Genomic DNA, 13,953 nt, shown 5'->3' with positions numbered 1-13,953 from the left:
TTATTTTCCTGTTATGATATTGTGTCTGTACATGTTCTTGTGTTTAGCATCATGGATTTTCCATTGAGAACAAATAAGCCTTTGTAACGTATCGTCAAGCAATCTCATCTTCATTCTTGGCGTTTTTGTTTCCCTTCTAAGGCCTAATTCCTCAAGAATGTTCTCTACAAGAAACACAAGTGTTGACGTTGGCTAATCCCTTCAAGACTATTTTTCTATTTAAAATGAAGAGTTGTATTCATAATGCAAGCGTGATGCTCTTTATTTGAGGCACATCCAGATTTTTTAATGTTGATGTTTTCTGCTAATGTGACCACGCCACAAAGACTCAAGTCTGTTTGCAAATACTGACAGAAATCATGCTATCAGCACCCCTCAAAAATTGCAAATTTGGATAAAGCACAAATTGTGGTGGGAGAATGAAATGATGAGTGTTTTTGTCCTGTGCCATCTGTCCTGAGTTATTACTGTCGATGTATTTCACAGTGTGACGCGAAGCTCACACTGCATGAAGAGAGACGGGGAGAAAAGACATTCGTGTCCCTGATGCAAAGAAGTATTGAGCCAAAACAGGCAAATGCAGAGAAGCTGTCAGAGCATTCAGGGTAGCAAAGTGTGTTTTTCTGCAAAGGTTAAACACAATGGCTACCTCTGCTGACCAATTAGAGATGAGGATGAAATTACTTATGATCGCAGCTCCACATCCAGTCTGACTCGCTGCTGTTGATGTTGTAAAGCACAGCTGAAATAAAACAGCAGGAAGATTACACTAATATTGCTATAGGCTAGCAATGTAGATAACAAGCCACTTGATAACAGTATACTCATTCTCACTAAATTTGATTACTCTTATCATGTGTGAGGACTCATTACAGTGTGACTGGACTGTGTGAAATAACCAAAGGAAAGAAAGTACAGAGTTTAATCTTTAAAATCTAAATTGGAACAATACCCTTATGGAAACGTCCATTATTTGTTTGCATTATCAGAGTTTTCCATTTCAAGTGTTTTATGTCGCAGTGTGCTATGTTTACATCTCTAGCGCAAATACACGTTCAAAACAGAAGTCGGTGTACCTAATTTAACACCACTGTTCAAGTTGCATATATAACAATAAGAAGTGACCCTGGTTGGCAGCTTCATCATGTAGACAGGATCTCCCCACCATGTGTTTCTCCCAGAGGAAAAATGTGGCCCCCGGTGACCACATTTTTCCTCTGTTTCAGTTGCTCTGTAGCTGTCTTTCATCAGGAAGGAAAACAGAGAAATCAAAAGAGTGGCATCAAGGTAGCAAGAAAATGTCAAGCTTTTGTTCAAAGTGGATGCCTCAGCTTAGGAAGGAAATGTACGCCCTGGCCTTTTGACACCCACACCGACACTGTGCAATCAGATTGCAATGTCCACTGTAGAGTTAACACCCACTCAAATGAATGAGCAAAACATACATTGCATTCAACATTTTGATTACCTCCCCTGCTGCTGTCATTGATGTTGTAGTGTTACCAACCTCCTTGCTACCAACGGGTTGGTGCTCTGATCACATCTGAGCAGCAAGCACACACACACACACACACACACACACACTCACACACACGCACGCGCACACACACACAAACATACTTTCAACCCAGGCTGAGCCAGTGAGATAAAGTTATCTAATTATATTCCTCATTTGCAGTTCTGATCCATAGAATAGATCCTTCCCAGTCATTACCACCGGCCTTTTGCAGCCTGCAAGCAATTGATCTTGTTTTGACAGTGGTAACTCATACAAACCGCATACTTAATGTTTCGTCTCCTAATCACAAGTTAGTGCAAGCACACTGCATATAAAAATGTCCTTATATGAACATCGCACATCCATGTTGTACTAATACTGTCACTCCATGTTGGCAAACCGGTGAAAAAAGGGGAACAGCTTTTAGTACATTTTTGTTAAATTGTCTGCAGCATTCATTTTGCAGCAGTAGCAGCCTTCCAGCATCCTCCAGTTGCATACCAAGACGCCATCTGGCAAAGTCTCATTAAAATGCTAATTCATTTTAATAAGAGACAGGTAATAAACTGCAATTATGTATCGTCAGAGAGATGGCAGAGAGCGGGAGTTTGAGGGAAGTTGGCGGAGAAGCGACTTGTCTCACTAATCAAGAAGCTGCCTCACTTGCCACCCTCTTAAACCCACATTCTTAATCTTAACCATCACGAGATGTGCTAAATGTTTTTCTTTTTAAGGGCCTTGTAAAAGCTGAAACCTTTCCTTGTGTTGTTTTTGCGGGAACATCTCTTTTAGAACTAAATCTAAGACTGTAAATCTAAAGGAACAGATCATGTCAGTTTGCTTGTGTATAATTTTGAATTTAATTATGTCCTCAATGCGTCTCGAGGGCTCAAAAGAAAATTCACCAAAGCAGCACCCAGATCGTTCAGAGGGTGGTGATCCTGTAATGTCAACAAAGTTAAAGTCTACTGATTGAAGCCCACATGATTTTTTCAGACTTGATTGATTATGCCAGCCTGGCTCTGGCTGGGCTTCTGTTATGTGAAGAGGTCCAAATTTGAGTGGTGGTGGAAACAGCCAATCAAGAACAATGTACTTACATACAAACAGCACAAAGAAGGACAAAATACATATGAAAAAACATCAGCAAAAACTTTAAATGAAACAGGAAAGTGAACAAAAATACTCGATTCTGAGTTGCTAATGTAGGTGATCCAGTAGTTACAATCAACTTACCAGCTCTCTTCATACCAGTCACACCACTATACAGGTCCATTTGGAATTACTGTGTATAAAATAATGCAAAATTAGGCCCATATTCAGTTCACCAAAAAATTAAATAAATAAATAAATAAATAATCCTCCACAGTATTATTATTCTTGTACTGTAATTGCATCTGTTCATTTTTAAAATCTCTGCAAACCATAGCCTGTGCCTTTTGCTTTTCTGGAATTACTCTTACAGTGAGCTCTTCGGGACCAAATGGAAAATACACTTGAAAGACAGAACTGGGTCATGTGTGACATCTTGTCTTCATATTAGTGCTGTCACCTGGCGTGAACAGCCTCCAGACCAGATGGCAAGCAGACCAGTCATTTAGGCTGAGCTGCCCTTGTCAGGCAAGATCTTGTAGCCTGACCAAGGTTTAACACGTGCATGCTTGGAGCCCGGACCTGCAGCTCCTGTTGACTGAACTCACCCTGTTTAGACTCTAATTTGTAATTCCAATAAAGCCGTTCCATACAAACTTATTTTGGGAGAAGCCTGAATTTTACAGAACATCTTTTCAAAGTTTATTTATGGTTACAATTAACAATTTAGACAATGCTGCATTAATATGTGAGATAAAGTCAGACAGATGTCAAACAACGTTTACTGTTTTTCATACAAGTCATTATTGATTAGTACATTAGAGCTCGCGCTGAGTGTTTGATTATTTGCTGATCTATTGGTTCAGGAGTCAGATTGATAGAGGTGACATACTGCGACATGTGTTATCTCCCCACAGTGGGATTTTTCTTCTTTCCATCTTTGTAGTCCTGAATATGCTCCCTGCTGTAGCACTCTCAAGCAGTGTTTATCTCGGTGGTAGAAATCAAGCCAGCCATAAATCAACAATTTTTTGATCCAGAAAGAGGTCTGGGCCCTCACTTAAGCTCTTTGTTCAGTCCTGGCGTGTCCTTGGGTCGACTGCACCGAGGGATGCGGCAAGTTTCCTGAATACTTCAGGTTTTACTGCTCGAAACAGGAGAGACGTTAGAATATATGATGTACCACAAAAACGCGATTGAGCATAATTGTCATACGTCCTGAAACTGAAAATGAATTGAATTATTCATGTTTCAATTTCTCTGACTCATCTTCAAACTTTTTTTTTTTTATGATTGTTCTTTTTCAGGCCCACCTACTATCTCCAGTACACAGACTCAGCAAGCTTTACATGGAGAAAAAGGACAAATCAAATGTTTCATTCGAAGCACGCCCCCTCCAGACCGCATTGTAAGTACATCTGGACTGTTTACTTTGTTTCTGATCTCATCTTTGTGTCAACTTTGCCTGATTTTATTGGAAGCATGTATCCAAAACTATAGGTAGAAAGAAGTTTTTTATGCATCTGTGACACCTGAACAATGCAAATTAGATAGTATCATAACCATATTTTCATGTTTCATGTGTATAATGACTGAACTATTGGTCTATACATGAAAAAGAATTTTATATAATTAGCTCCATCACTTGTTTCCACACGAAAAGGTGGGCACAAAACTACAGTTTGAACCCTCAGTTTTTCATTTAATGCACACTTCTGCTCTGTTAGCACTGATCCCATTAAGATTGATGGACCTTATATAAACAGCCTACTCTCTGAGCTCACTTTGCACTTATTATTAATTTGTGTGTGTGAATGTGTGTGCGTGTTTGCATATGCGTGTGGTTAATTGCCATACTTTGTCATCTGATGTGTGTTTTTATTATATTGATGTCCAGCATTAACTAGCATCATAATTAATATGAGATTTATTCGAGAGGGTTGCCTGTGGAGGCCGGACTTCTGGCTCGTAAATGTTTATCCTTGATTGCAAGCTATTTTTTTTGAAGTATCGCCACGGCTTTCCTCCCTTTTGCTTTATGTCTGCAGAAATGACAAATGTGACACGTAAGACTTGGCTATGCCAAGCCAATAGTCTGTTCTGCTTCAGAGTGCCTCGCAGTCTTTGAAATACAACATCCGCTATTCCTAAACCACAATAAGTTTAAGAGTAAAGGCAAGGGAAGCTCTTCATTCCTGACGGCCTTCAATCAGCAGTCAGACAGACCCTTGGTGCCTTATCCAGTCCATGAGTTTTGATGCTAGTGTTAGGAGGCTGACCGTTTCATGCTTTTTTTCACTTGAGAAACATGGCCAGACTTAGGTGTGAAATGCAATGGAGGTGCTTTTATCTCATCACATTTGGATTACTGTAATTATCTCTTTACCTGCCTTCAGAAATCACACGTTACACCTATTTCAACTTCTCCGCTCTGGCTCCCTGTAAAGTTGAGAATTCATTTTAAAGTTTTGGTGCTCACTTATGGAGCTGCACATGGCCAGGCTCCACAGTGTATTATGGACCTTCTGCACCCCTACACTTTGAGCCAAACTTTGAGGTTTTCTACCCAGGGTTGTCTAAGTGTACCTCAGACATGTTTAAAGACTCAGGGAGATTGTGCTTTCCAGTCGGAAGCCCTTAAGCTTTGGAATAGTCTCCCACTAAGCTCGAGGTCTTTGGTCTCTGTAGACTCTTTTAAAAAGCAGTTAAAAACCCATCTGCTCAGTCAGGCATTTAGGTAGCATGTGCTATTTTATGTTTTAACTTGTGTCTTATGTCTGTTCCCTTTGTATGTGTTATCTGGCTTTTTATCTTTGTTTTATTTATTTGTTTCTACTTCATTTTGTTGCTTTTTATGTCTTTGGCTGTGAAGAACTTTGTGGCTGGTGAAAGGTTGGCTTGTTTTATTTTGTGTCCTAAAAGTCCATTAACAGTATTCTTTCACTTGAAAATAAAGCTGAACGCAGTTGAGCCAAAGTGAAAATTTCATAATTCTACTTGTCCATTATTGCAAGCTTGAGGTTGAATGTGTTGTTTATCCTCAGAGTACCAATTCATCTTTCTCTCTCTTTATCCAGTGTGATGAATTTTCTCATTTGGTAGTTTGGTAGAAAATCAGCAAAAATGGATAATAGAATTTTCACCATAGTCCTGCATAACAAGTTGGCACTAAGACACCTTGAACAAAAGCGGCCACTCGATGGACATGTGTTACATTATTGTAGCACAGGACAAAGAAATCAAGTGTATACAAATACCCGTTTTTTTCCTACCTTTCTCGCTCCAATGCCACTTCACATTACATCATTAGACACTTCCCTACACCTACTGTGATATGCCTTGCAAAAATTTCAAGCCTGTCCTGTTTTTGGATATTTTGTCTTGCTGTTATTTCAATACATGTATTCAACATATTCTGTTTGAGGAGACACCAAACATTAATGGATTTGAATATATTTGAAATGTGGTGTATATATTATGCACAAACTGAGTTTGCGCACTTAAGTAATAACTGAGAACTAGGTTCATCTGTTCATGGCCATCATGTGTCTCCACGGAGATGTGTACTGTTAGCAACATAAAGATGCCTGCCATCGTGGGAGAATCATCCATAAGCATACAGGTGAAATGACATAATGACCCCAGACTTGCACCATCCCAATAAGCACCTTCCATTGAACTCAAGCACCCTCTGAAAGGAGGATTAACTGATCCACACTAGGTAGTACGCACTAGGTAAAGCACAGATATAGTGGCTCAGTCAGCTTTAACATTTGCTATGTATCCCTTGTTCAGTTGTTCAAGAGGGTCAGAGTTGGCTCAGTGTAGTGTTGAACAGGTTTCTATCTATATTTACATAGCAAGCAAACATATAAGCAATTTGATGTAGCTTTTCAAAATCATGACTATAACTGTACAATAGGGGGTTTCACGGGAAACATATCAGGTGTTGTAAATATTCCATAATCCTGACCAAAACTCACTGTGTGTATCCTTATTGCATATCTACACTGAATGCACAACAGGAGTAAAGTCTACAACCAAAGTATCATCTCTGTGAGGCTGTACACAGTGATGCTTTGAGCCAAATGCTAATGTCACCATGCCAACATGCTCACATTGAAAATGACAACATGCTGACATTTAGCACTTGTTGTCTAGTTTGCTGTGTTGGCATGATGCCAATAAAAAATTTCACATCATTAGTTTGGTGCGAAATTGGACAAATCCAAAGTTCCACCTGTTGTTTGGGGTCTGTCAATCCATCCAATAGTTTACTGATAATCTTCTGCACTTACTTGTAAAACACTACATGTAAACAGTAGAGGGGAACATACATCACTCAGTACATACCACCTCTTTGCCCTTTGCCTTTTCTTAGGCCTGGTCATGGAAAGAAACTGTGTTGGAATCTGGAACATCTGGCCGCTACACCGTGGAGACTGTCACCACAGAAGAAGGAGTCATTTCCACCCTGACCATGAGTAATATTGTCCCCGCTGACTTCCAGACCATTTACAACTGCACGGCGTGGAACAGCTTTGGCTCTGACACCGAGATCATACGCCTTAAGGAACAAGGTGGGAGCCAAGGTTCGACAAGTTCCACCTTCCTCTTCTTCAAGTCACGTGACTGTGGTTTTCTAGATAGCGATAGATGGTAGATGGCGACAAAGCTGTGTTTTGTTTTTGTGCGCATCACTGTGAGCGCGTGTGATTGGCTTAGTGTGTTTGTTTGTGAATGCGCTATTGTGTATGCATGCAAGTATGCATAAAACAGGATTTCATAACAAATTGGTCATCTATGAACAACGTTAAGATAATAATAATACATAGCATCCCAACTTTTTTTTTTTTAATCAGGGTTGCACATGAAACACTTGAGAGGTTTTTTCCATTAGAAATAAGTTGTTCAAAACTGTAATTTTACCATTTTGCATGGTAATACAACATTACACTGCATGGCCTAAACTGATGTTTGATGAATTGAAGTTTGATGTACAGTACTGTAAATGTGATGATGACACAGATAAATTCCTGACAAATTAGTTTTCTCGGCATAACATAGCGCATAACAAGTGCAGCTCCATGGTAATTTGAACAGGTGACCCTTAGCTTGGACTGCACCCTGAATATAAAATACACTCTGCTTTCTGCTTTCATTGTGGGAAAGAGAAACTTAATATACTCTCCATTTTATTTCGCTTCAAAAAGGAATACTTTTTATCTGTTGACCTTTTCCCCTCTATCGTAGGGAGTCGTGTTTTCTATCCACTAATCGCAAATGATAAATTATAAGCTGCTTATGTGAAAGTGACATTGATCAATGAAGACATTAAATAGGCTTTAATGGTGCAGGGAGAGCACTTGGTTGTTTTGCATTTGTTTAAAATGTGGGAAGGTCATAAACGTGGGCTGGTAGCTCAGATCATTAAAATGGGCTTTAATGAGGACCTATAACGTCGGAGAAGCATATAGATGAAGGCTTAATCTCTTTCTCGTCGCAAGTGTAACATCCTCTAAAAATACACACAAACATGATGAAAATAAAAGCCCTCAGTGAAATTCTTCTGTCTGCCTAAATGAGTGTAAATTAAAAGTTATTAGACAATACGATAATGAGACAATATTAGTCAGAAAATGTTTACCTACGCTGATAAGAAAAGGTTCGGTAATTAGTTTTCATTTGAATTTGCTGACATTTGAATACACAGTACAGAACTTTTTGTTTTTTTCCCCTGTGGCACTGCGCCTGTGTGTATTTATTGCATGACCCTCAAAGTCACTTAGAGGGATAAAAAATAGCATATCTTCCCTTAGTTCCTGTTTGCTGCAAGGACAGAAAAGAGGGGGAGCTGGCACATGTGTGTGCCTGAAAGAGAAAGGTAGCATCCGCATTAAGACTGTGTGCTGAACATTTGAGATGTTTGTAGTATGTACTTGGAGAAAGACGTTTATCTTTGTCGCTCTCTGCAGAGTCTCTCCCAGTGGCAGTGATCATCGGGATTGCTGTGGGAGCTTTCGTGGCCCTCATCGTCCTCATGGGCACCATCGGGGCATTCTGTTGCACCCGCTCCCAGAGAAGTACGTGTCTCCTCCCTGCTACATCCACTAAAGCATGCATGTCAAAGTACTGTATCACACCCAAGCACGCAAGAAAAATGTCCATCTCTTCAAATGTTCACATTGCTTTCATTCAAATAAAAAAAAGTGGCTTTGATAAAAGAAAATCTGCTAAGCCATTTTGGCTGTCTCCAAGTCTTGACTCGGTTTCTTAAATATGGAGCATCATTGAAAAAAATATTAAGACATCGCCAGCAGCTTCACAAGATGAACATAGTGTCACATTTAATATAAAATGAAATCACTTATTGAGATGGACATCTTTTTATGGTGTGGAGATAGCCAGATCATAATAAGAGCTCATTTCATGCAATCTCAGTCTGGCTGCATTCGCTTTTGAGGCTATTTACATCCTGCGTTATGTTCACTGCCACCCACCCATGTACCAAGTGATTCAGGTTAGAGACAGTCAGTGTCTGTCTCTATCCAAGACCCAATTTGTGCTACTGGTCCCTTCAGCATGTCTATTGTCTGTATACTACAGAGGAAGCGCACCTGGTTATGCCCTCACTGCCCGTCTCCATCTGTGCTCACCAGAGAGAAGTTGCAAGCAAAATTAAGACAGAAAGTAAGACTTTGTTATATGACAGTATCATCAGCATTGTCCCAAACAGAATGAGCCACCGTGGAAAGGCTGTGTGAGATTGCATGTGTATGCAGAAAAAGATAATCTTTTGTTGGCAGGAAGCAAAATGATTAATAATACTTTGTATTGTTTTCGGGAAATGGGGGAGCTCTCACAGACCAAACCCGGGGATCTCTGCTAAATTCTGTAATACTGCAAACTGCTCTGGGGGAAAGTATAAAGTCAACAAATACAGAGTGGTGTTTATCCAGCTTATTGAGATATACATGTCATCTGTTTCTGCCAGATCTGAAAGGAGTCGTGTCTGCGAAAAATGACATCCGGGTGGAGATTGTGCACAAAGACCACAATGCAGCACGCGAAAACGAAGAACACACCTCCATGAAACAGCTGATGGTGAGTGTGAGTGTCGCAACGTACTACTTTCCACTTCTTATTCCTGTTTTCAGAGATAAAATATCAACAATTTTTGTTAATTTGCTCATCCTTCTTGTGCTGACAGTAAAATAATGAACCCACTTTACTGCTGGCGTCGGTATTTCCTGTGAAATACATTATTTTGTGTGTAATGGGAGAGCAGGAAGGCATTCAGATTGTGCTGTAGTCAAGGCATAGGGGCTATATTTACCTATATGATGACACTATCCCCATGAGCAGAACAGACCCCAATACATTGTAGCTATGGAGATGCATACTGGGTAATCCTACAGTGGGTGTACTTCTATATCTACATGCCTTCTAGACACACAGAGAACTGTTTCCTCTTTGGAACTGTACCAGTGTTTTGGTTTTCATGCAGCTTCCTCCAGGGCTGGGCTATTTGCAGTGTGCGGTTTTGGATTAAATTTTCTTTCAAAAATACTTAATACAGTTGGTTCTTGATGTTAGTGCAGGGAAATGAGCTTAGCTACCTTACAAATCTGCATTTTGTTAAGATAAATAAAAGATATTCACGGATACATTATTAATGCTCCCTGCCAGCCCTGAGTGAAGGTGAAACATGTCTGACTGATATTAAAAAAGAAGAACAAGTGATAAAAGTGAAATCCTTCCCTCTCAAAATGTCTTTTTATTCTGAGTGGAAGAGTTTTCGGAAACTACACAGACTCTTGGTATACTTTGCTTGATTCCTGTGCAGGTTGAACGAGGAGAGTTCCAGCAGGAGTCTGTTCTGAAGCAGCTGGAGGTGTTACAAGAGGAAGAGAAGGAGTATCAGCACATTAAGGTACGACTCATGAGCAACGACAGCATGAAGGCGTGAACGTGGGAGAATGAGAGTAAAAGGTGGTGAGAGAGAGAACGCCTTTGAGGCAGAGGGTGGTCTTCAACTCCAGGACCAAAAATAGCTGAAAAGCATTAATCCCTCTCCTGCTACACATGATTTTCCAAGGATAAGTCCAGAGGCAAAATGACTCCTGTTAGAGGTCTGATTTTTATTAATTAGTCTCTCATCAAAGGTGGTTCAAGTAATCAGAAGCGGTTTGGCCCTTAAGCTGTTATTTAATATACTTAAGGTGTTAATTATACCATATAGATGGGATCGGACTGTTTTAGAGAACAACAGGGAGAAATGTTTGGTATTTATTTGATGTGAATCTGAGTCCAAAAAAGTTGGGACGCTGTGTAAATCAAAAATAAAATGGAATGTGATGATTTGCTAATCCTTTTGGACAATACTTAAATGAAAACAGAACACAGACAATTTATTCAATGTTTGACCTCATCACCTTCATTGATTTTTGTAAATATCAGCTTATTCTGAATTTGATGCCAGCAACACGTTTCAAACCAGTTGGGACAGGAGCAACAAAAGACTGGGAAAGTACTGAAGGTAAACAGGGTGATTAGTAACAGGTGATAGTATCACAATTGGGTATGAAAGGGGCATCCTCGAAAGGCTCAGCCATATTTATGTTTTACACAGCATCCCAGCTTTTTTGGAATTGGGGTTATTGGGGTTAGGATTTTCCTCTGTCAGCAGTGTTTCCAACCGCTTTCAAGAATGTAGTTTACTATTATTTAATATAATAGATCTTTTTCACTTGACACATTCTTTAAAGAAACATTCTGTGTCGGTTCACGTGTCATCTGTCATATCAAAAACTCTGGGACCTGCAAATAAATTCTGTTTTTATATCCAAAATTCTGAACCATTCATTTGCCCACTTGTCCAAACCAGTGTTGGCGTTGGCTCCCTGGAGTGTGCTTCTGTTCTGTTTGCCTGCTTACCTGCTCCCTCTGAGGCTGGATTTTTTGATCCTACTTAATGACAGCGAGCATGAGGCATGAGCAGGGGGAGGGGAACTGAACAAGGGATAAAGGCCAGATGCAAACAATCTCCCTGTCTGCTGTCTGATAATGACAAGAATAACGAGGATCCTCACAGGTTGTCGCTCTCATTTTTCCCATTATGAGCATTTTTCTTTTGGGATTTGCCACCATGCTCACTAGGCTTGACATTCACATCTATTCACACTAGGACATGGAAAAAAAAAAAAAAAAAACAACACACGCGCACACATAAATGCCTGAACTGGACCCTTAGCAACAGCACAGTGCCTGCAGCCCTGCAGCCTAGCAGACAAACAAGTGGCACAGCTGTAGGTTCAGAAGCTATTTCAGCACATACATGAAGTAACAGACACTAGGATCTGTTTAGGTCCAATTAAAGCTGGTATGTGAGTGAACTTTGCAGTGACACGTCAGATGCCAAACTATGACTCATCAAGGCCCATTTAATTAGCACGAAGCATGCTTTTAAGGTTAGCGTTGGGGTTGGCTCAATTCTGGCATTAAGCACTGTTTTTCTTGTGATGTACACTGCAACCTGTTTCCTTATTTATTCAGAAGTTTGAATGGTAATTACCTTGGGAAATGGTGAATGACCTTGGCTCCTGTTGATCTTTGAGAGGAATATGTGTAAATCCATATAAACACAGGATGGTTTTCATTTACTTTCCCCCCTTTTTTGCTATTTTTACTTACTATTGTGTATTGCCTATAAAAACCAAAACATAGACAATAATACTAATAATAATCTCTGTCCTGTGTATTCAATAGGACCCTACAAATGGCTACTACAGTGTCAACACCTTTAAGGAGAACCATACGCCTACCATGGCTGGGAATCAGTCCACTGAGGTGAGGAACCCCACCAACACAGGTACCCTGGGCAAGCAGCGGGTACCGACGGGCATGTCCTTCACCAACATCTACTCCACTCTGGGAGCAGGTCCCAACCGCCTGTATGACTACAGCCAACGCTTCGTGCTGGGCATGGGCAGCAGCTCCATCGAGCTGTGCGAGCGGGAGTTCCAGCGTGGCTCGCTCAGCGACTCCAGCTCTTTTATCGACACGCAGTGTGACAGCAGCGTCAGCAGCTACAGTAAGCCGGACGGCTATGTGCAGTTCGACAAAGACAGCAAGGCGTCAGCCTCCTCCTCCTCCCATTATTCCCAGTCGTCCTCACAGAACTCAGACCTCACCCGGCCGCTCCAGAAGCGCATGCAGACCCACGTCTGACCACCAGGGAGGGAGGGTGTTTGAACGGGGTGTAACAAGCAGCCAGGATTGTAAAACTGACAGAATCAGCTCCCAGGTAACAATGCTACTGTTTCCTCTGGACGCGTGGAGATGCAGGGGCTGGTTGGCTTTAACACACTGTGTGACTTGTTCAGACTTCTCAATGTCCCAAAAAGTGGATCAAGAAGCCTTATATTCCCTTCCTGCTTAACCCATCAACCACCTCCTTTTTTAACCCATAATCAGAATTGTGCCACAGAGAGGTTCACCAAGACAACGCAGGGTTGGAATCTGAGCATTCACTACTTGGATCCTGTAGTGAGATTGTTAGCAGAGGCCAGGAATACCGCAAATGCTTTGTGTGACAATCAGCTCGCCTGGCAAAGACCATTTTTGCCTTTTGAAGATTGTCATTCATAAAACTCAGCACGAACGGCACGATAATGAGTGCGAGCCAATGTCCTGCTGCTCTCTTGTAGTTTGAAGCACAAAAATGAATGTGCATGTGGTTTTTAGTTGTTAAAGTGATAACGCTTCCCTCCCCCCCACCTTCCCTTCAAACACTGTATGTTAAGCTTTCTTGTTGAAACTGGTCTCCTGTGTAGGTGGAAGAAAACTTTCTCCATGTGCCCACAGACGTCTCGAACGTTTCAAAGAGCGGCTGTTTTTCTCTCCGCAGCAGTATCTGGGCCACAGAGCTGGGCAGATAAAGAGGGGCTGAGATCTCATTTTAAATCCCTGAGTCATTATTTTACTGTGACACTATGCGATAAAGAATATCAGTGTACATATGTGACTGTAATTTCTTTTCTACCATCTAATTCTGACTCTTATTTTTCCTCATGGAGGACTCTAAATGAGACATGAGCGCCTCTGCTTGTCCATATCTACTTTGCCTTGAGGGTATGTTTGAACTGTGTCAATACAAACTTTGACCAAGTGAGATAGGCATACACTATCAGCTCTTCTGTTGATGGAGAGCTGAATCCTCCACGGTTATACCGCACCAAATCCAGCTCCAAGGCATGCAGCAGGAAAGCCCACAAACTGCAACATATGTTGTACTTGTGAGTTCCTCCTGCTAACGCCGCAGATCATCGGCCATATACTTGAGGGTACCTGTTCAATGAAAT

The 13,953-nt window shown here is 40.9% G+C and overlaps 1 protein-coding gene across 10 annotated transcripts in view; it reads left to right on the top strand.

The window, feature by feature from the left end:
- kirrel3b (kirre like nephrin family adhesion molecule 3b) overlaps positions 1-13,605 on the top strand; it is a 163,809-nt gene extending 150,204 nt beyond the window's left edge. For 2 of the 10 annotated variants that reach the window (XM_076734460.1, XM_076734455.1), the window contains 7 exons: positions 3,898-3,998; positions 6,972-7,170; positions 8,566-8,673; positions 9,197-9,280; positions 9,585-9,700; positions 10,437-10,523; positions 12,359-12,967. In XM_076734460.1, the coding sequence (XP_076590575.1) occupies positions 3,898-3,998; positions 6,972-7,170; positions 8,566-8,673; positions 9,197-9,280; positions 9,585-9,700; positions 10,437-10,523; positions 12,359-12,820 (1,157 nt within the window). In that variant the 3' untranslated portion in view covers positions 12,821-12,967. Of the gene's footprint in view, positions 1-3,897; positions 3,999-6,971; positions 7,183-8,565; positions 8,674-9,196; positions 9,281-9,584; positions 9,701-10,436; positions 10,524-12,358 lie in introns of all 10 variants that reach the window. The other 8 variants (XM_076734457.1, XM_076734452.1, XM_076734456.1 and 5 more) reach the window with 7 other exon arrangements.
- The last annotated feature ends 348 nt before the right edge of the window (positions 13,606-13,953 follow it).

Source organism: Chaetodon auriga, chromosome 7 (genome assembly GCF_051107435.1).
Source record: "Chaetodon auriga isolate fChaAug3 chromosome 7, fChaAug3.hap1, whole genome shotgun sequence".
Classification (NCBI taxonomy): Eukaryota; Metazoa; Chordata; class Actinopteri; order Chaetodontiformes; family Chaetodontidae; genus Chaetodon; species Chaetodon auriga.
The sequence above is the reverse complement of the archived record's forward strand: the minus strand, read 5'-3'. Positions and strand labels throughout refer to the sequence as shown.